General features: G+C 34.7%; 1 protein-coding gene across 3 annotated transcripts in view; it reads right to left on the bottom strand.

The window, feature by feature from the left end:
* Positions 1-4090: 4090 nt before the first annotated feature.
* The window catches only part of KIAA2026 (KIAA2026 ortholog), a 104156-nt gene continuing 84068 nt past the window's right edge, over positions 4091-24178 (bottom strand). For all 3 annotated transcript variants that reach the window (XM_036855329.1, XM_036855327.1, XM_036855328.1), the window contains 3 exons: positions 13726-13841; positions 9524-9714; positions 4091-8401 (listed from right to left, as the gene is read on the bottom strand). In XM_036855329.1, coding sequence (XP_036711224.1) covers positions 4758-8401; positions 9524-9714; positions 13726-13841 — 3951 coding nt within the window. In that variant the 3' untranslated portion in view covers positions 4091-4757. The remainder of the gene's footprint in view (positions 8402-9523; positions 9715-13725; positions 13842-24178) is intronic.

The following is a 24178-nucleotide window of genomic DNA, read 5'->3' as shown; positions in this document are numbered from 1 at the left end:
ACTATGTGGCAGGCATTATCTTATCTAATTCTCATAGCAATCCTGAATGGTAATTCTGGGTGGTACTTTAATAATCTTCACCTTACATGTGAATGTCAGTTTTGCTTCCAAAGCTTCAGTAGCTTCCCAGTTACTTTCAGCATATTTTTCAGCCCTCTATCACCCAACACAACCTACTTTTTAATCATTCCCCATTAGTCCTCTTAACCCGTAATATTCTATTCAAACCCAGTTGCTCTGTTCCTTATATGTTCCTTGTGCTTCTTTTTTAAAAAATTGAGGTACAATTGACATATAACCACAATAAGTTAACATTCACCACACAGTTACAATTTTTTCTTCTTGTGATGAGAACTTTTAAGATCTACTCTCGGACTTCCCTGGTGGCGCAGTGGTTAACAATCTGCCTGCCAATGCAGGGGACATGGGTTCGAGCCCAGGTCCGGGAAGATCCCACATGCCGCGGAGCAACTAAGCCCGTGTGCCACAACTACTGAGCCTGCGCTCTAGAGCCTGTGAGCCACAACTACTGAGCCCGAGTGCCACAACTACTGAAGCCCGCACGCCTAGAGTCCATGCTCTGCAACAAGAGAAGCCACCGCAATGAGAAGCCCGCGCACTGCAACAAAGAGCAGCCCCCACTCCCCGAATCTAGAGAAAGCCAGTGCGCAGCAACAGAGACCCAACGCAGCCAAAAATAAGTAAATAAATACGTTTTAAAAAATAAATAAATAAAATTGCAAAAAAAAAAAAAAAAAGATCTACTCTCTTAGCAACTTTCAAATATACAATAGAGTACTGTTAACTTCCTTGTGATATTGTGAGACTGAGTCTCTGCAGGCTTGGTTCTAAACATACTTTGTCCCGTCACAAACGCCACCTTGTGTTTGAATCCTCTGGCACCTCCTTCCTAAACTCTTAGTTCTTTATTCCTCTGACATTTACTTTTAGCTTGTTATATTCTTTTGATTTTTGTGTTGAGGACGGGGATGGGATCTTACTTATCTATGCTGTTCCTACAACATCTTTTGTACTATATGGTTCTCAATAAACGTGTAGAATGAATTTACACAACTCTTTGATTTTATGTTGATTAATTATGCTTTGAGTTTATGTTGATAACTACATTAAGAATATTAAAGATTACATACATAAGAACACAGTTTTGGTTCTGTAGAACCAAAAAACGGTAGATTTTTTTCACAGTTTGTCTCCAGGTTAAACTATAAGAACCTGAACCATGCCATGCCCTTCAGCTTTCTTGTTAATAAACAAGCAAGCATCAAGCACCATGGTGTGCATAGTAAGTGCTTTTTGAACAAATGAAGAAAAATACCTGGGGCAGATGACAGCATTATAGTGACAATGAGGCTTCGGGTTCAGGTGTTGGCAATACAACCTCTGGAATGAACTTAAGGTGAGTTATGTATCATCTCTATGTTACAGTACAGTATAACTTTGAATAACTAAACTCCCCATCAAATTTCTTAGATCACTTTCAGATCCTGCCATCTTCTCAAGCTTTTAATATTATTTCTAAATTCATTCTAAGTCAATGATATACTAGACCAAACAATCATTTTCATTTATCTTAGTGTATATTATAGTCATCACTGCTTTGATCATAAAACTATTGATGTCAATTACTTATTAAATATATCAATAAAATTGGAATCTTGGAATGAAAGCAGGAATCTAAACAGCCACTTAGTATTTTATATATATTTATATATAAATATATATTTTATATATATATATATATATAAAATCACAAAGGAGTTTTTTTGGTAGGAAAAACCATAGGGAATGAGAGAAAAGAGCTAACACATGAGAAGGAGGTATGTTATTTCAGCATGTTTTATCTTAGCATTTAAAATGATATTGAATACCGACATCCAAATGGCCTACTAATTCTATACTAAGGGTAGAAACACACCCTTCCAGGACCATGAAGTCTTTCAGGTAGCATTGTGGTGACTTTTCTTCCTTTACATGAATGCTTTAATAGATGACCTTTAAGAATACTTAATAACACTGAACACAAAGAACTGAGGAATCTGACTTTGTACTCTTTGGCCACGATCCCAGAAATCCACATGACCTACCAAACTGGAGGCAAAGGAAAAAGAATGTGACTTTTTGATTATATAAATCCATTAATTTAGTCAAATTTCTAGTAAAAATGGGGCATTATTTTTTTAAAAGTAAACTAGACCTTAAATAATATAAGAAGCTAACTAGATTCCTCACTCATTCAACAAATACATATTGAATATCTACTATGTGCCAGTTGCTGGGGTGACAATGATGAAGATGACTGACAAGGTCTCTCTCTTTTAAAAAATGACAGGCATTAAATACTTGCATACAGATAATTTTATTACAGTTGTGAAGGAGTACTTTGCATTTCTCACACTATGACCTCAATCTCTGAGTGACTGCAATACCATGATGCTGGCTGGGGTAAGGAGAGGGAGTTATATAATATGTAATGAGAAGCTGAAATGAAACATTAAGTTAAAGGGAACATCTGGGAAGACCTTGAGGTCTTGAACTTTCTAGGAACTAAAAGGAAACTAGAGTACGGAAAGCAAGGGGGAGAGTCAATTGAAATGAAGCTGGAGAGGTAAGCAGGAACAGACTGAAGAGCCTTTTAGGCTCTAAAAGCCTAAAAGGGGAGCAGGGACTTTAAGGTTCACCAGATCACACAGAGCTTTGAAAGTCATATTAGGATTTTGATTTAGGAGTCAGAAAAGAATTAGTGGTTAATAAGTGAGGGGCCTTCACTGGGAATCAAGTGCATCATAAGTAATTCGGTAAATTCGTTTCTGGAAGTGGTGTAGAGAATTCTTTTCAGACAAAAGATGAACAGTTTTAGGCTGTTTTGTTTTAAAAAGTTGAGTAGGTAAATACATTCATTTATTGTGCACCGTGTATGTACAATGCAATATACTTCAAACATCACCCACTTCCCCCTGAAATCCAAGGTTTCTAAACTGACAAGGAAAGGGGGAAGGTGACTACAGAGTGAAGCATAGACATGATCAGCAAAGGTACTGTCTTACGAGTATAAATATAGGCTTTGAGAGCCTTTAGCAACTTTCCAGGAATACCCTCACTGCTCTCTTCAACTAATAAATTTTAATGTAGTTTCAAAAGAACTCTTTAGGCCTACTCTTCAACCCTAGACTACAACTCCATGTGATCAAGTTTAATAATATCATTATAAATGGAATGTGGATGAGTTTACAATCAGTATCCCAAATAAGATAATGGATATAAACATCAAATAAGTATAAAATCTACCTTTTATTTAAAATGAGGCAAATTCTGAAATACCATAAAGTTGAACCCCAAGAATAAGCTGATCCATATAAACATTGCTTTACAATGGAATTTAAGTAACTGCTCTGTAATTGAAAAATACACACAAAAAGAGAGTACTTATAAATAATTGAAAGTGTTCACATTCATTTGTCATTCTAAACAAACAAAATTCATGTTTTTAAATATCATTTTGGAAAATCAGTCAACTATGAACCAACCCCTCAATGTAAAAATAAATGTATCGGGGGAAACTAGGTGAAGGGTACCCCAAACCTCTCTGTACTATCATTGCAACTTCCTGTAAATCTAAAATTATTTAAAAATAAAAAGTTAAAAAAACATATTTGGGATGTATAAACACAGACCAAACACACTGGCCTTTAAGATTACTTATTTTGATCAATGTAGAATCTGGTGGTGGATTAAGAGAAAAAAGTTAAAACACTGAAATCCAGAGCGAAATTTTAAAGCAGAAGTAATGTAAAGTTATGCAGAAATGATTTTAAGCATTAGGTTCAAATACTGGCTATACCACCAACTAGCTGAGTGACCTAGGGCACATCATTTAAGCTCTCAAGAGTACTGTGAAAGTCAAATGAGATATGTGGAAGTAAAGTTTGTAAATTCTAAAGCCTTGTACAAATGCTATTATTAATTCAAATTTCCTAGCCTAAATTCCTTTTTTAAAGATCTGTCCTCATATTATATCATGTAGTCTTTCAATGGAACAAGAACGCACTTTAAAAATGGTATTCAAACAAGGAAATACAGCAACTCAGTTTATTACATGCAGATTCTTCTGCATTGATGCTAACAGTTCACTGGTCCAAAATTACTAAAATACTTAAAAAACTATACATTATGTAAACAAAACATAAATAAGACAGCATAGTTCTTTGTACATATAGTTTAGTACAGGTTGTTAAGGATTTAGGAATATGTACAATTTTACACAATGGACTGCATTTTCACAATGCATAAATATATATATATATATATTTTCTTACAGAAATAAAAATAAGATTCCACTAAAGACACAGAATACCATACTGTAGAGCCACGCTGCAACAGTCCAAATTCAAGAAGAAACATGTCAATGCAAGTGTGCAAAAGCCTAGCTTACTCCAAACTAGTCAAATTTGACTTTGTTCAATTCATGTTATATAGGCAGGTAAGTCCTGACTGTCTATTTTAAACAAATAACCTTTGAAAACATACTCATACCAATGAGTGAAATGGAACAGATTTTTCCCTCCCCAAGAAAAACAAAGCCTTGTTGCAAGCTAATGAAAAGATACATCAAAACACACATACACACACACACACACAAACTATGTATAATATGTTTTCAACAGTATAATAAAGTTAAAATTTTTATGGGAGTCAAAACAATGCCCCATTATTTAAAAACTGGCTCGTTTAGTCTAAATTCAAGATGCAGCTGTGTCAGGCTTCTCTAAGCCAGATGACTGAAAAGCAGGGAAGACAGAGGCAGGATTTCGACTGGCAGATACAACAATTTGAGAGAGTGATGAAGAGAGTGAAGAAACCTTAGATGCTGGAGTATTTATGGTATTCAAAATGGCTCCTTCTGGGCTGACCAACAATTTTTTGACTGATGTATCCAAATGAAATACTGAAGTGCTACTTGGCAGTGAAGGATTACTAGAGCAAATGGCAGAAACCAAAGATGTCTTAGCCGAAAGAGTAGCTGGAGGAGACTTAATTACTGAAGTCAATGACACTGTTGGTGCAGGAGGTGGTACAGAAACTTCAGCAGCTGGGTTTATGATCTGTGGTGCTGCATGTACTGTGGGTAGAGAACTTGCATTCCCAAGAGAGTTTACAATTTTTGTAGAGCTTCTTAGAGAATGTTTCACAGGTTGCCCACTTAAAGAATTATTTGATGCTAGCGTGATCTTCTGGGCCAGGTTATCTACCGGTGTAGGCTGAATGCCTTGGCCACTGTTAAGAACTAAGGGAGGTCCGTATTTTGGATTAGTGGATATAAGGAGAACATGGCTGCCAGCTCCAAGACCTTGTGGTGGAACAATAAAGCGGGTTCCGTTAATCATGATTTGTGTGCCAGGTGCCAAAGGCGTACTGGTATTGATGACTATTTTTTGCTGAATACAAGGCTCACTGAACTGGCCCCCTGCCACACTAGTTACATTTGATGGTGCTGCACCAGTGTGAACGGCAGTGCCAGCTGGAGCAGAACTGTAACTGGGGGTTGATTTTACGAAAGCAGGGGACAGTTGCTGGTTTGGCAGAGAAGCAAAATTGGAAATGTTAATTATTTTACCTGGATTCGGTGAAGAGGATGGAAATTCAGTTTGAGGTTTATTTGTGTTTATACTTGTTGGCACTGGAGTTGAAACCCCTGGTGACTGAAACTGGACGGAAGTCCGAGATTGTCTTTTAGAAAGAGATACAGAACGTGTGGCTCCTGGTACTGTTGCGGCTTGTGGAACTGTGTTGATTATTTTAGGGGATACAGTCACAGATGCAGGCAAGGCAACAGTAACAGGGATTTGCAAAGCTGATGTTAGACATTTAGGAGACACTGTTGGTTGTGTATTTGAAATCAGAACAGATGATGCAAGATGTCCTGTTTTCACAGTTGATATAGCCACAGTGTTTCCGAGATTTGACGTGCAAAGTCTATTTGACAAAATAGGCATAATTCTTGAAGAGGTATCATTTCCACTGACTAAAACAGGAGGTCGTGTCCCAACTGAGGCAGAGGTTGAGGTCACTGAAAGAGAACCCAAAGATACATTTGCTCCTGTTACTGAAAACATGTTTACTGTTCTTGAAGCAGAAACCACTGATTCATTAACAGGAGTAATATTTTGACTCACAAAATTTGAGCTTACTGGAATTGAATTACCACTTGTTGACAGTGGCAAAACATAGCCCTTGGTACTTTTTTCTTCTCCTTTTGGGGTTACATTTTGCAATAGGTTAATTGATGGTATAGCTGGCACACTGCCTGAAGTATTTACAATTGCTTGGCCTATGTTTAGCCCAATTTTCACATCTTTTATCTGAGACACAGTTGGTGACGAATTTATTTTTATTGGTGCTCCCACTGTAGATGGAATTAGTACTATCTGGGGCTGCTCTGGAGCCTTAACATATGTTTTACTCAAGGGAGGAGGAAGAGTTTGTTTTAATGGTTCTGCCACAATAGTTGGGGTTGAAGTGCCACTGGGAATTGCAGCATTAATAAAAACTAATTTCTGGGCAGAAACACCTGTAGATGTTGGTGCAGGTGCCACATTAATTGCAGTTCCACTGCCAGAAGAAAGAATAGATGGAGCTGACACCAGCATAAGTTTCTGAACTGGAGTCCCACTGACCATATCTTCATTTGTTGCTGCTGTTGCTTCTGATCTTGTAACAGGGTAACTTTTTGTGACATAATCTACTTGTTGCTGTTTAGCTGGTGTATGAATAACATTTGCATTGGTTTGTCCAAAATTTCCTGTTGATATGCTAATTACGCTTACTGAACTATTTGCTGTTGATGGTAGGAGAGTGCTAGAAGAAACAGAAGACCTTAAGGGAGAGGTGGGCATGTGTGAAGCTTTATCTATCATGTGCCCCAAATTACTACTGCAGGAAGGTTGGCTTAATGTAAATTTAAGATTTTTCCCCGTGGATGGATTAAAGCCAGCTGGAATGGAAACAGAAGTAGGTGCTTGGCCAAAAGGTGGGAGACTAGACGTAGCAGTTGTTCCAGCTACTGGTGAAAAAGCAGAGGATGATGAAGTTGTTGATTTTGGCACTAGAAATGCCTGAAGCTGAGGAGCAAAAGTAAAAACTGAACTTGAAGATAAACTATTGGATGAATTTTGATCTGGATTGGTCTGTACTTTTACAACTCCAGTGTTCCCACCTCGTGTCCTAACAAGAATTGACTGTGAATCTCTTATGCATACAGTTTTCAGTTCTTGCTTTGCTTCAGAAGAATCAGCAGTTTGTTGTGCAAAACAGTTGAGGGAACTACCTGGATTTGTAGATTCATTTAGTGTTGTTGCTGATAACTGAGGCTGAACTGTTGAGGAAATGGTGGGTGAAGCAATGGGCTGGGGGAATGCGGCTGCTGAAACTGCATTCTTGACTTTTCCTGCCTCACTCTGGCTAGTCTTAACTGGTGGTGTTAATAAATTACTTATGGAGGTTACAGGTGTCGAAGGCTGTGGTCTAGCATTACTCACATTTGACAAAGGTATAACTGTCTTGTTGAAAGCTGCATTAGGTAGTTGGGTAGAAACAGTTCCTGTTGGGTTGACAAGAACTGATGCTAAAGAAGAGTTTACATTTGCTGTCTGTGGGAAAGATGAACCATGTTGTTCTGTACCTTTTTGTTGAAGTGGTGGTATTTCTTTTGCAACTGCTTTCCCTTCCTTGTGCTGAATTACAAAATTCTTAGGCAGAATGAGAACCTGCTGCATGATTTTTTCTCCTGTTTTAGGATCCAGCATAGGTTGCATCTGAATCTTTACAGAGCTGTTGTGAAGATCTATGGGCAACCACTGGCCACAGGGCATTTTGTATACCATCTGTAAAGGACCTTTTGTACTGGTGTGGCAGGTCAATGCTGGCTTTATGGGGCTTGCTTCTGGAGGAGATATAACTGGCTTTTCCACAGCAGGAGCACTTCTACCTGTGGAAGGGGGCAGTTGATTTGTTAAGGTCACTTTGTTCCCAATATTCTTTGCAAGCAAGGCCTGAATAGGTTTGGTCCCTTTCTGGAGAGTAGACACTGGTGTTGAATCCAATGAGGCAAGTGACTCTGCAAACAGTGGCTCTGTATGCTTTGATTCATTCAAACAGTCAATTTGCATATCACCTTCTACAGTCTCAACTGTTGTCTCATTTGTGCTTAACTTTGCTTTCTTCCTTGGGGAAAGCTCTTTTGTGCTATCATCCAGATAATTAGTTTGTTTGGACTGTCGTTTAAGTGTTTTAGGCAGTGTCTTAGGTGCATCTTTAGAAGGCAATTCTTTTTTCAGCAACTTGCTTCTGGCCATAGGTAAATCTATTTCTGACAATTTCATATCATCTGAAAATTATAAAACAAGCATTTTGTTTATATAAAACAGCAAAATAGCAATGGTAAGACCAATTATAAAAAAGAAAGTCAATCTTTGAACAAGCAATTTATTAAGAAACCTGTAGGGCGATTCGAAAGTCTCAGTACCACTGATAGAAATTAAGGTAAGGTGACCTTTGACATGGTAATCCTGACATTGTAACCATTCCCAAGAACAACATATTATTAATAAGGAAATTATTTTTGATCAAATTCTGCTGCCAATACAAGTGTAAAAGGAAAGTTTACATCTTTTAAAGAGATACTCAAGACAGCAATAGGGCTCAGAATTTAGATTTGGAAAGGAATCTAGTTCTCTCCTTCTAGATAGGGAAACCTTCATATCAAAGAGAGATGGTTCTCCATATTTTCTATTTTTAGAGAGAGACTCTACGGAATAAAAAATGTCCAGATTTTTCTGGTGTTTAATTATTCCTACAGTAAAAAATTTATATTCATATCTGATCAAACTGGGTTGATGAGAAGTTACTCTTTTTCAATTCACCAGACATGGAAAACAATAGGTTAATACATTTCTAACCACAAATTTTTATACCTCTTAGATAACTAAAGAAAGTTATTTAACTAGATTTATAGAATAAAATAATCTGATAAGTTGAAATGAATTACAGATCATCTTATCCAGCCTCCTTATAAGAATGAGGTGTCCACTCTGGTCTTATTAGGCCATCAACCTTGATCATTCCTCATAAAAAAAAAAAAAAATCTTCACAATTATTAGGGACTTGACAAGTTCCATTTAAAGCAAACATCAGAAATAGTGCTTCAAAAATAATAATAATAAAAAGAAAAGGCTAAACCTATTTCAAAGGGACTGCATATCAATGATGTGTGGTCTGTAATGAGCAATAACAAGCCTACAGTTTGGAGTTGGGCACTGACTCCAGAAACTCCTAGAACAGTAATAATGACTCCAAAGAACCTTTAATAAGACATTAGTACACCTTCAAACATAACAGATTTCCCCAATCAATGAACTTCATTAACCAGATTATCCTTTATCTCCACAAAAGATACTAAAATTTCTCTTTGTGCTTTTAGTGTTGATTTAAAGAAAGTTTGAATGCCTACCTGAATCAAAATGGTCCTTCTCCAGGATATCTAGAGGTTCTGTGGTGTCTATAGACTTGCTACTGAGTTCTACTTTTGGAGATTCTTTCCCAGGATCTCCTTCACCTTCTTCAGCAGTCCACGGTTCTCCAGTAAATTTATCGTGATCAGGCTGTCTTCTGAAATCATCATAGTCTTTCTTTAGGCGACTCCTGAAGAAAAATATTCGACACAACAAACAATACGTACGTATTGAACTCTTGGAAGCTAAAGTAACTTCTAACATTTTAAGCTATATTTTAGTATTTTCAATTAAGTCACTAAACCTATGTTTTAACCAAGTGTGTCTAAGATGCCAATGACTATTGTTCAAGAAGACAAAACACAGGGTGTAGGCATAAGAAACTTAAAAAATTATATCTGCAATTTCAGAATAAAGTGTTCGAACATACACCTATTTGTCTTTCTAAAGGCTGCTGTTAGACCTATTAAATGTGAAAAAGGTAATTTTTTTTCTAGCTGCACTGATAGAAATAGATTTGAGATAGTCTTAAAATTGCTGATTATAATATAGTTTAAAAGGTCATTTAAAAGAGTTAATCAGAAAGTTCTAAGAAACAGTGTGTATTATTTTTGACTATTATACAAAGAGTAACAAACAAAAACAATCCATCACTTAATCCTGAGAGCAATCATATCTAAACCTTTGGGTCTCACTAGAAATTATTTTTTTAAATTAAGCATAGGGAAACAAAGCTGAAAAGTGATCTTTCAGAGATCCTTTTCACATAAAAACATAATACCTATGTTTCTATAACACTAAGAGAGATAGAAACATTTCCAAATGATTACATGATATTTTAGAGATCCTTTATTATTCATTTGTTTTCAACTGAGTTTCTCTATTTTACTTTTACCCTTTGTTTATTTTTGTTTGTTTAAAAAAAATCTGAACATACATTCTCCAATTTACTTTTGCCACAAATTCCTATCTGTTTGGGACTTCCCTGGCGGTCCAGTGGTTAGGACTTCGCCTTCCAATGCAGGGGGAGTGTGTTCGATCCCTGGTCAGGGAGCTAGGATCCCACATGCCTTGCAGCCAAAAAGCCAAAACATAAAACAGAAGCAATGTTGTAACAAATTCAATAAAGACTTTGAAAATGGTCCACATCAAAAAAAAAAAAATTCCTATGTGTGCATATTGGAGTTTAAATCTCACCTCTGTCACTTAACAGTTTTAAGACTTTGGGCAAGTTCCTTAAACTTTCTAAGCATCAGTTTACTTATTTGTACAATGAGGATAATAATAGCACTTACTTCATAGTTTGTGTGGCACATAAATATTCAATAAATGTTAGTTAATAATTACTCTCAATTTATTTATCTTTCAATTATTGCTTAAGGGTTTTATAGAGCAGATGAGGGCTGTAAGATACTAGAGTGGGTTACCAAAGGATAACTGTAAAATTAATTTCATTTTAGAAATATCTATATGGGGGTAGTATAATGTTCCTCCCTTCTCAGTCTTCTCACCTCAGCTAATAACTTTGCTCCTTATTTCAGGGAAAATGGAAGCAATCAGACAAGAACTCTCATATGCTCACACCTCGTCTGCAACTTAAGACCTTCATCTGTACTCATATTCTTCATCTTCCTACCTAAGCTAACCCTTCCAACTTATGCATCTTCTCTCACCTAGTCAAGAATCTCACTCAACCAAACGTCCCTTCCATTGTCTGAGTTCATTTTTGCCTCTCTATTCAATCATTTCTACCAGTATACAAACATGTTATTTCTCCCATTAATAAAAACAAATGACCCAACTTGACTCCAACTTGTCCTTCCAGGTACTGCCCTATTTCTCTGCTCTACTTTTATAGAAAAACTCCAATTCCTCACCCCTAATTCTCTTGAACAGACTCCTTAGACTTTTACCCACATCTGTATCAACACAGCTCATCAATGATATTGTCAAATTTAACAATGAATTCTCATCCTCATCTTCCTCAATCCATCATGAGCAGCCTCCTTTTTAAAACATCTTCTTTACCTGGTTTCTAAGACACCACTCTTGGTTATGCTCCTACCTTGCTGAATATTCCTTCTCAGTCAATTCTGCTGGGTCCTACCATCTCCATCACCTCTAACTGTTGGAATGTCCCAGGGTTCAGTCTCTCTTATCTATGCTCATATACTAGGTGATTTCTACCACCTCACAGCTTAAATATAATCTATATCCTGACAACCCCCAAATGTATACCTCCAGCCTGGCTTACTCCCTTTAACTGGGACTCATATGCTAAACTGCCTACTCAGTAACTCCAATTAGACATCTGAAAGGCATATCAAACTTAACATGTTGAAATCCAAACTCCTGAATCCACCCCCTCCCCAAAACTACTTCTTTGTTTCCCCTATCTCAGCTAATGGCAATTGCATTATTCCAGTTGTTTAGATAAAAAATATTAGGCACCATCTTTTTCTCCTCATTTTTTCTGACACTCCATATGCAAGCCTTAAGGAAATTCTACCAGTCTTACTTTCAAGATCTATCCAGAATCCAAGCACTCCTTGCCGTCTGCATTGCTACTATCATGGTCCAAGCCACTGTCATTTTTTGCCTGCACTACTACTATAGTGTAACTGACTTCCCTGCCTTTATCGTCATCCCACACTACACTATCTCAACAGAACAGGCAGAGCGAGTGCTTTAAAACATAAGTCAGATCATGTACTTCCTCTGTTTAAAGCTCTTCAATGGCTTCTCATCTCAGAGTAAAAGCCAAAATCCTTAAACACGTACATGATCCGGCTACCTTTCCCTATACTTCTCTGACTCTTGACTCTTACCACTTTCCTCCTCACTCACTCAGCTCTGGTTATTCCTGCCCCTTTGCATTTCCTATAAATGTCAATCATGCTTTTAACCTTAGGGCTTCTACATCTTCTTTTCCCTTAGATATCCACTTAGCTCTCTCCCCTATTTCCTTCAGGTCTCTTTTCAAACATCAACTCATCAGGGAAGCGTTCCCCAACACCCTGGTAAATGAGCAATCATTATCCCATCGAAACTAAGCATTTCTTATTCCCCTTAACCTGCTTCATTTTTCTTCACAGCACTTATCACCATCTGACATTTGAGTTTGTCTGTCTGAATAGACTTATAACTAGTAAGGAAATTGAATCAATAATCAAAAAAATCTCTAAACATTTCTCCAAAGATATATAAATTGCCATAAGCACATGAAAAAACACTCAATTTCACTAATCATTAGGGAAATGCAAATCCAAACTACAATGATATACCACCTCATATTCATTAGGATGGCAATTAAAAAAAAAGAAAATAACAAATGTTGGTGAGGATGTGGAGAAGCTGGAACTCTTGTAACTGTTGGTGGGAATGTAAAATTGTACGGTCACTGTAGAAAACAGTATGGTAGTTCCTCAAAAAATTAAAAGTAGAATTACCATATTCCTCTTCTAGGTATACACCCCAAAATTTGAAAGCAGGGTCTTGGATATTTGTACACCCATGTTCATAGCAGCATTATTCATAATAGCTAAAACATGAAAAGCCTCCCAAATGCCCATTACAGATGAATGGATAAGCACAATGTGGTATATGCATAAAATGCAATATTATTCAGCCTTTAAAAGGAAGTAACTTCTGACATATGCTGCAATATGGATGAACCCTGAGAACATTATGCTAAGTGAAATAAAGCCAGTCACAAAAAGACAAATATTTTGTACTATATGAGGTACTTAGTCAAAATCATAGATACAGAAAGTAGAATGGTGGTTGCCACGGGATGGGGGGAAGGGGGGAATGGGGAGTTATCGTTTAACAGGTATAGCATTTTAGTTTCACAAGATGAAGTTCTGGAGATGGATGGGGTAACAGTGACACAACATCATGAATGTATTTAATATCACTGAACAGTACACTTAAAACTAGTTAAGATGGTAAATTTTATTTGTGCATTTTACCACAATGAAAAAAAAATGGGGGAGAAAAAAGAATATAAACCACACAGTAAGAGTTTTGTTTAATCAACAGTACTTTGTCAGGGCTTAGGAGGTACCTTGTACACAGGAGGTACTCAAAAATATCTGAATTACGAATCAATGGAAAACTATACTAAATGATACCAGGACACCTTCCATAATCATAAAGTAAGAGCCTTAAAAAGTAAAACAGATAATAAAGCTTGATTTACCTGTTTCTTTGAAAAGCTTTCATTAACTTTGGTTCCCATGGCAGCAATTCATTTAAAAGACGTATCAATGTACTATGCAATTCTTTTACAGCTTGCCTCCGATGATACCATTTGCCCTAAAAAACACAATTTTAAAAGTAAATTCCTTAGACTTAATCCAAAAGTAAACGCCAAGACTTCTTTTCTGAGTAAAAAACAAAAAAAAATGTCAATACCCATCAAATAAGTACATATCTCTTCTTCAGAAGGTTGCAGCAAGGAGGAAAATATCCTATAATAAATCTTCTTTGATATACTTTAAAGATTCTCAATTCTACAGGAGAGATCTAAAACCCATTTAATTAAACCAGAAGATAAAAAATTTTTTTAAAGTTTTTAATTGGGTCAATTATAAACATTTTTATAAATCACTAAAACACATGTAAAGATACAAACATTTATATAACTATGTAAATGACATTGCTCACTTCTGTAAAGTTTCTGTAATTTTTCCAAAACAGTGGGGAAAAAAAGAGAGAAAGCCTGAATTGTTATCCTATTCAAAAGCCATCTTAACAAACTTCCTTAGGAAATTTTACAATTATTTTATTTAAAAATGTTTCCAGCACAGAAAAGCAAACAACTGGTCACCATTTTCAATACTATCATGCTATACTAACGGTTAATTTCTGACATGCCCTCCATTTGCTAAGTATTATCCTAAGTATTTCATTCATACTTGGAGAGAAAGAGACAGAGAGAGAGCGACAAACGGAGAGGGAGGGAGGAAGGGAGGGAGAGAGAGATCAAGTGAGCATGAGAGTTCACGTATACTAGCAGTTATAAAAGCCCTCTAAAGTGTGTGCATTTTTAGCCTTACTTAACAAATGATGAAACTAAGGCTCAGAGAGATTAAATGACTTGTTTAAGGTTCTCTGACTTGAACCCAGATCTGCCTGTTGGTGAAGTCCAAGTTCTTTAGAACTAATTACATCACTGCCTCTTAAAAACTGTATTATATAAATTCAATCTGACACAGGTTATAAAACCTCTAGTAAAGATACATTTCATCAGTACCCATAAAATTACTTGAATACCATAGGAACAGGAAGATTACAGAAGTTATATCTTTAGGTAGCCAACTCCCCCTTCTCCACAATGTTAGTGTACACCAGCTATCCACATCACCACCACCACCATCACTATAGTCACTTACTGTTATATAACCAAGTTGTACTTCTTTTTTATTTGGTAACAGCTTTGAGATATAATTTACATACCACATAGTCCACTCATTTTATTTCTTTTATAACAAAAGGCACACAACTATATATGTTACAGATCACATTTAACCTGCATAAAATTAGATTTCACCCCACAGGAACTCTGAGTCAATTTGCATATAGGTGAAACATTAAGGCAGAAAAATAACCACTCCCTAGAGCAAAGCATATTCTAAAATCTGTGCATAAATTTCCCAACTTTATATATATCTAAAACTTTTCCTTTTGTCATGGAAATTTTAGACACATACAAAACTAAGTGATCAATAACACTGTATTTCCTACTCCTGAAAATTTTGTGCTTTAAACCAATACAATGTTTATGCACATAAAAATAAACAACATTTCTAACTGAGGTTTTTATACTTCAGAAGGGAAATTATTCATTAGAAGAGTAGGAAGAGGTGAGATTATATGTGCATGTGCTCATAATGAATACGGAACCTAGGCTCACTGATTAATTTTTGTGTCTTCTCAGTGGCATAACAAATTATAGTATTGTGAAAAAATTTCAAGAAAAGTAACTTTTATTTCATATAATACACTAACCTGAAGAGACTTTCCATCTTGTCAAAAGCATTCTAAAAGGACCCAACTAACAATGAGTTATACCTCAAAAGTTTGTTTTCTCAAAGAAATGTTATGAGATAGTATAAAGTGCATATTCTAACCCATGAAAACAAAACTATTAGATTATAAATAATAAAACTGAGCAAGAAATAACTTTCATCTATGGAAAGCTATTTGAGGAAGATGAAAAGGCAGGTAACAGCTACCATAAATCCTTTTCAGAATGAGGTAAGATTTTGTTTCAATAAAAAATAGAAAATAGTAGATGGAGATTTTTCCCTTTAACAAGGCATATCAACAACATTATTTTTTTCTACATATCAACTTCTATTTGGCTCAAAAATGAAATGGTGATGGTGGAAATAAACTTTTCCTAAGCTAAAGAGAGCAGAAAGAGGTAAGGAATGAAGGTGGGGAGAATATTCTCTTCACGGTATAATTAACTGGAAAAGCATTAAAGGATTAGGGGGCGCCAGGCATGCTGAATTCCTTATTAACTGGGAGTTATATGGGGAAGAATTACAGATGCAGAGTTAACCTGGGCAGTACGGTGGCTGTATGGATTAGTGTGGTGGTGATGAGGTAGGGAATACAGAACTATCAGTGTTACGGGACTTTTAGGACTAGGTAGATGAAGCACGGGAAGGGGAGACTGTGTAACTGGATACTACTTAAAGCCATTTATCAACTCTGTTTGTGTCTCTACTAAATTACAACATTAATTTTTATAGGAAAGAGTTTTAAAAATATTAGGAAAATTTTACCTTTTGATTTTATTTTGGTTACTAAATTTTAATTAATCCAATGCCCAGAAAATATACTACTGAACAGGAGGGGTCATATAAATCAATCAGAGAATAGAGTCCTAACTTCCATATAACTCTGTTTTACCCACTGACCTGTTTGTAAATGTCTAAGGCCTTCAACTTTATCTATGTTTTTTGGCCTTCTTCCCCTTCTTTATACTGCATATTCTCAACTTGGGGTAGTGATGGTATGGTATCTCATTTATATTTGAAAATGCCTATCTAATCATTCTGTATTTGAAAAACAAACAAAAAGTTTATTATTTTCATAACACAAATTATAGAAAGTAAAGGCTGATAAAATGTTTTGACTAGAAGATACATATAAAGGATACGATGACCTCAACAAAGGGCATCCCTATACCTGCCATGGGGTATGTGTGTCATCTATCAAAAGGGGGCATAGGTTTAAAAAAGTTCAGAATCACTGCTCCAGGGCTGGTGTTTGAGGTAATAAGGTACTTTAATCACTGGACAGTAAAAGAGAAACTCATACTGCTTCTTTCATTTATTATTTCTTTGGTCAATACAATCCAAATGGAAATAAAATAATATGTCCCTTTCTACCTAGTGCTGGTCTCAGAGTGTCACAGTATACAATGGAACTAACGTAGAGAAGTTATGAATTTTTAAATGAAGTTAGTCAAATGGTAATAATCTGCCTTAACTTGGATCTAATATAAAAATCTATTTAAAATCAAACAAAATATTTCCTGAACTTTAAATCAGATCACTAGCAATAGCTTTCCTGGCTGATCAACTTTATTTATATACACAGATAAAGGAAAAACTATCATGTTTCTTCTAGGATGAAATTATTAAAGCTAAAAGGGAACTCAGAGGACATAATTTTACAGAAGGAAAGTGTCTAAAGTAAACAGAGAAGTACTTGTAGGTGGAAGAAGACTTTAGAATTCTAGATCTCCCGAATGCTAAAATCCACTTTCCTTCCACTACACAATGCCATCTCTCATGGGCTACACACAGACAATTCCTAAAGAAGAAGAGACTGTACTGTGTAAGTTCCTATATTTACATGTAGGTATCTCTGTAATGCAAACATTAAAATCTCTAAAATTTACTTTGTTTCATTTGTTTAATTACAGTAGTACTTAAAACTATGGTGATCTAAAGTTTAAAAGTGAATTAAAAAAACAAGGAAAACAGCAAGTTCCCCATCTTCAAACACATAAGAGAGAATATGGATATAATGAAAATCAGAAAGGCTCTTACAGTCTTTATCTGCACTGATCAATACAGAATCAAAGAAAGTAGATAGAAAGATTAAGTAAATGGTTATTTGTAGAACAGTGTTATAACCGTTTCTCTAGTAAAAAATACATTTAATAAGCTTTACATATATGAATTTAGTGCTGACTTTTCTTTATGAACAGGTATGTGAATATGGGGATAAATGAACAATTTTTGGTATTAGAATTCTCACTATTTTCATGGACAAAAATTTTTTTCTAAAATAATCCTAATGCGTTATGTGAACTTAATAATTCAAAAATTTACTGAAGGCCACTTTGAAGAGAGTAATATATTTTTCTTTTATAAATTTACTATGAAATTTAACATAAAATAAAGTATGAATTCAAACATACACCAGGGAACCAAAGGTATACAATACGGTCTAAATTTGAGGCTTACCTTTCAATACTTTCTCAGCCAATGTCCACAGCAGCTGCAGATTGCCAGCTCCCTTTCCATGAGATGCCCCACTGTCAAACACTAAAGGTTTTATAACCTCATAGGGATTACTACAATAAGGAGCTGGTCTATGGTTACAAGATAAGTCCTTTGTTATATTATGCAGTTTTGTAAGTTTTTGAATGTGATAGGTTAATAACCTAAGGAACCATAAGAGAAAAGAAACTTTTAAAAAACTTACAAAACTACACAATATTGTAAAATGAAAAGTTGAGTCTATGTGTGTGAAATGAGTGGGGAGGGAAACTTACCTTACAACTAAAGAAAAACTCCATTCTGCTGCAGTAATCGGGTATGACAGCACCAGCATAATGCTGGCTGGGGTGTTGCAAGGAGAGGGAGTTGGCAATCTACTGATGCTGGGGACACTGAACATCTAGAAGGAAGAAAAGAGGAAAACAAATAAATTCCAGGTTTATTAAATGTCTCATTACCATGGATCTTTTGCACATTTTAATAAGTTTAGATGCTTTGAATATTAAACTTAGGTGAAAGTAATTTGTTTACACAAATCATTCTGTTACTTATATAGATTTTCTTATAACATTATATCTAAACAAAATAGGTATCAACAGTTATATGAAGAAAAGATTAACATCACATATAAATATGCAAAGAATGCTTTTTTAAATTGAAAGGGTATTATTGTGAAGATGATAAAAAAGATAATTTTTATGGACAAAACATAATATATATGAAAAAGGCATCAATGCTCTTTTTCTACATGCTTTTACTTACAAATATGTTGTTACAGCGCAGAAACAGGGATCATATGAAAAAATATTTTTTGTTATAGGCTTGGTTCTTGTCACAGACATAAATCACATGGTGGAAAGGGATTAGATAATAATACATCATGCTTTTCAAATAAAATTCAAATAACTTTTAGAAAAGCCAAATGGATTTGTCTGCAAAGATGTCTCATTTAAAATCACTAGCAATATCCAAAGGTAGGTTACAAATAATTTAAATGCAAATGTATAAAAACACAGCACAAATCAAATTAACTATATTTAAGCATGTTAATAATCTAATTATTTGGCATTCTCCTTAGTCTAAGTAATATTAAGTGAAAAGGTAGTAAGTATTTACTTTTTTTTTTTCTTATTGCTCACCTAAAGAAATTACTACTATATTAGTATATTCCTGCATATTCACAGTTTTGGGGGTAAAACACTGCATTCACCTTGTTGGTATACAGTCCCTTGAAAAAGTACTAGTTAGACAGTATAGTGAAATGTTTGCATATTAATATGGAAAAAGTTAAAGAGTATTTTCACACTTTCAGAGGTTCTAATATGAACTATCCTATCATATACTAGTATTTTCTCTTTAGGTACTCTCACCCATTTTCTCTTAAGACTAATTCAATAGAAAAGGAAAGCATTTGTACTTTATTTTAAAGATATCCTACATTGCACAGCATGTACATTTCCATTATATTTCTAAATTAGCATTTAACTAGAAAGCATGAAGACAAACAACTGCGTCAGTGATAATATTGGAAGTTTCAGTGTCATTTGACTTTGTATAGAGGGTGGACAGATCACATTCCCAGTGAGATAGTTACTATTACTGGGGAAGAAAATCTAACAATATGTATGTAACTGATGGTGTGTAACCATTTTCATTCACAAAGAAGAAAAAATCCTGAACTAGAAATTAACTATTGGGTAAGTATCTGAATTTGATTCTTTTTAGTAAATTGGTGGTAACAAAGAAGTTAATAAAATTTTATCAAATCTATACCTGATATCAGAAAGGTGGCTTCTCAAGCAATTCACTGCACAATCTTAATCACTAAGTAATGTTACATATGGTATCATCAGAGCATAAAAAGGTCCATGTAAGTGAAATTAAGACTGGGAGTATCTTAAAAGCAGGGTCAGTAGCCTACTTATTTTTACTTTCTCAGGCTCCATCACAATGCCTAGCAGAGAGCAGGCCCACAATAAGTATTCAAACTATAGAAGTAAATTTCTTAGCTTACTGAGATTTTCTACTTAGCTGCAAAAGATTTTAAAAAATTGATAGAAACGTTCCTAAAATATGTCTTCCAGATTTTCTGAGTACACAATGAATATAATTTAACTCTTGATGACTTGGATCATCATTATGAACAAGTTATTGTTTCATATTTTAAGGCAGTGACTGCAGGGTTTACAGGGCTATAACCTATGTCCCTATATTAAGTGGTTATTGATTACTAATAGTTTTGGACTCCTAAAATCTGCTTTTGTAGGTTTTTTCCTCAATTGTCTATTAGCACTTCATGCTACCGCCACTAAATCTGCCTTAAATGGCCTTGTCCTAATTAAAAGCACCTGCTACAACTAGTTAGCATCATATCTTCATTAAAAGAAACTGGTTCCATGCAAGGATTTTTTCTATTTTAAAGTGCTAGAGATCCACATGTGGACTCTGGGCCTTCTATTTAGACTCCTTTTTATTCTCTGGTAGATTTGGGATTAATTTTCCTTCCATATATAATGTACCATTTTTACCTTTTTTACAGAGTCTGGTAAGATGGTAGGAAAGTTCTATTACTGTTCAATCTTCTCCATTTTTTGGATGGTATTCTTCCCTAGTTCACAAAAGGTTAAACTACCCTATCTTTAAATTTTAGGGGCTTTCCAAAGATTTTGGTATCTTCTGTAATATAAAAAAGAGAATGACGTGAAGCTCATTTTTTGGTCTTAAGCACCTCACGGATTTAAATTCAATTTTCCAGAACTCTTGCCACTGAAAGGCAGTAGAGTAACAATTAAATAGAAAATAATACAAATTTACTTGGGGCTTTGAAAAATATCTGGCATTTAGATTGTTACTTACATTTGAATAAGTGTGTGTGATACGTAATTCAAAAGAGTTTAAGGCAAAGAATAAAAGCCACACTATGAAGTTCTAATTATAGAAGGAGCTGTCACCGAGTTCAATTCTTCCTTGAAGCTCACTGCATGCTGGGAACACGCAGCATTAATTCTCTGGCTGATGTAAAAATACGAAACAACAGTTTTCCCTTTTAATTGGAACTTTTCTTAGAAGAAAAGAGGTGTTCAAATATTGTTTTTAAGAAAGTTTCCCTGATGGGATACAGACTATGCCACATTGCAGTATGTTGAAACAGTGAGCGCTATTAACAAGAGTTAAAATCCAGTTCTTAGTTGAGCAGAGTAGTTATTAAATGTCAAAAAGAATGCCCCAAAGCAAGACTTACCATAAATAAATGAGGATAATGCATTTTCAGATAATTCAGTGACTACAGTCAATTGAAGTTTTGTCTTATCAGCCAGCTATTGTTCTGGTTCACATTTCCTGTCATCTAGTTCTGTTTTCTTACTATTATTTTGAACATGTCAGTTAATATTTGATTCTTCATAAAGTCCATAAAGTCTTACTCTCAAATAATATATTAACATGTCATTAAGGGAAGTAAAGCAAGTGTCTAGAGTGTCTGGTGACCTCTGAATAAAAAAAATGGCTTGAAAATAAAAGATTAAGTCTTTTATAAAAGGACAGGAGTTAGCACAACCAATCCTGGTTAAAATTAAAAATTTATCCCCAGGATTGGCGATAAAAAGCTTAAGCTCTAAAGTGAATTCCTTGAGGATGAGGACTTTGTTTTAGTCTCTGAATTTCAACCAAGTTCCTTGGTATTACGCATAGTACACAGAAAACAATGAGGAAGTATTTGCCTAATGAATAAGACTAGAATATGACAGGTAGAGAAACTTATTTATTTTATTTGTTGTACAGGGTTTCCAAAAGGTTATTTTAATTTTTTGAAAGCTTTAACTATGACAATTTAAAGACAGAGTGTTTTTCCCCCCACAGATGAGCTAGTTTTCAGTTTTGTTAACCATATCAAAAGATCTAGAGTAAGAAAACAAGATACACAATGATGTAATTGCCAAAAACTTAAATAAAACTAATTAAAGGACAATTTAGATATTGATGCAACCATATGTACAACTAAAGTCATTAAGTAAGTTAATTAGGGCATATTCAGGATTCTGAATGTATCTAAAGTTCCTTATACTGTAGTAAAATAGACTTTTTACTCTAAATAGATGGCTATAAAATAATTTTGATTTGATGCCTCACTGTGAGCAAATGGGATATGGAGAGAAGAGGGAAAAAATCCCATAATCCTACATTATAATAGAGTAAAATTTCTTTGTTACAGGTGTTAGAAAATAAGATTAATGTATAATAATTTCTTTGCCTTATATCAAGCTTTTACTATATGCAACTATGATTTAGGGGTTCACATAAATTCATATAAGTGAAGTTTTATACATAATTTGACTATATTTTACCATTTACCTGTGTATTATTTCTAACTATATCTTCACTTTTTAAGAATGTTTTCCATCATATTTTTAAAAATGAACAAAGAAAATACATATACAACCAATTTATAACTTCATTTCCTATAATGAAGGTAAAAGGTAAATGGTGACCATACTTAAAAGAGGCCATAAATCATAATGGATTGCAGACAGTTGAGATGGATCTGAAGCTAAGGTCAAGAATTCTTTTAACAATCTGAGAAAATCATAAAGGGTAAAGGTTAATACTGACATTCACAAGTTCCATCAAATACAAGTCTTAATTAGAAATATATGATATGATAAAATGGTCTCAATCATGGAATCTGGCATATGATTTCATTGATTTCTACCTAAGTGTCAAAACATCAACTTGTTTTCTCCCCATAATAAGCTGGCAGCAGCAACTCATTATGAGAGACTAGGGCCCTGATCAAAAACAGGCATATGCCAGGGTTCTGCAATCTCTGCACAACTGACATCTGAGGACAGATAACTATTTGCTGTGGGGGGCTGTCAGGTGCACTGTAGGATCATTACAATGTAGAATATTTTTAGCAGCACGGCTGGCCTCTATCCATTAAGTGCCAGTACCACCTCTTCAACTATGTCAATCAAAAATGTCTTCAGACATTGCCAGTGTCTCATAGCAGCGCTGGGCAGGGGTGGGGTGGGCAGAATCATTACTCACTGATAACCACCGGCTTTTACAAAACTCTGTGACCAAAAACTAGGGTGTCACTACCTCTGATCTAAGCTTCTGATTTCTCTAATGTTTGATCTAGCTAATGCACAGCCTTTGGTTAGGCAAGATAAGTGCTATTATGAATTTAAATTATTTTAAGAACATAATAGATTAATTTTATTCATGACTTGAAATTCCTTTCTAATTCTCTTAAACATGCCTTTTGACATACTGTAATTATTATGCATATATTTTTTGGATGTTTAAAAAGTTTAACATTTCATGAATACTTCCATGTAGTAACAATGATCTACAAATATTTTATTTTACTAGCCATATGATATACCACTGTGTTAATATTATTGCTTGGTTAGTCATCTCCCTACTGTTGGACATATGGGCTTTTCCCAAATTTCTACTATTAGAGACAGTCTGCTGAACACACTATTGTGTAAATTACTTTTTGGGGGGGTAGGGGAGTAGGGTGAAAAATGGGGGAAAATAAAAGTTAAATATCAATTAGGATTATAGGATCAAAGAGTACAGGTAGTTTTATAGCTTTTCTTACATACTGAATATGAAATACAGAAATATTTGAAGTCTGTCTTAAAACTTGCTCAGTGTTGAGGTGCTTAACTGCTAAAAGGCGTATTAGAAAGATAGGGTATTATATTTTAAATTTTAGTTTATCTATATTGATAAGACTATCATTTATCATTTCATAATCCAGAAAAGGTTTCTTTTCTTATAACTTTGTTTTTTTTGCCAAATGTTCCCTTTTCCTTATCTCTATACTGATTTTTCATTATCAAAGAAAAAAGACTGAAACCTCTTTGAAGATCTAAATTATGATATAAAACATAAGGAAATTAACCAAATGCAAGAAAAAAAGGGTCACATGAGAAATTCAGAAATATAACCACTTCTGTATTAGCCTGACAAAAATCTAACAAGTTTGATTATTTAGACAGCAAAAATGTCTAATAAATTTCAAATACAATAGGATCAGGCAAATTTATCAATATCGTAGCTCTATCTTTCTGGAAAACTAATAAATTTCCTAAATTAAAAAGACTACTTTCCAAA

Source organism: Balaenoptera musculus, chromosome 6, assembly GCF_009873245.2.
Source record: "Balaenoptera musculus isolate JJ_BM4_2016_0621 chromosome 6, mBalMus1.pri.v3, whole genome shotgun sequence".
NCBI classification, from domain to species: Eukaryota; Metazoa; Chordata; class Mammalia; order Artiodactyla; family Balaenopteridae; genus Balaenoptera; species Balaenoptera musculus.
Note: the sequence above shows the minus strand (reverse complement) of the source record. Positions and strands in the feature narration are given on the sequence as shown.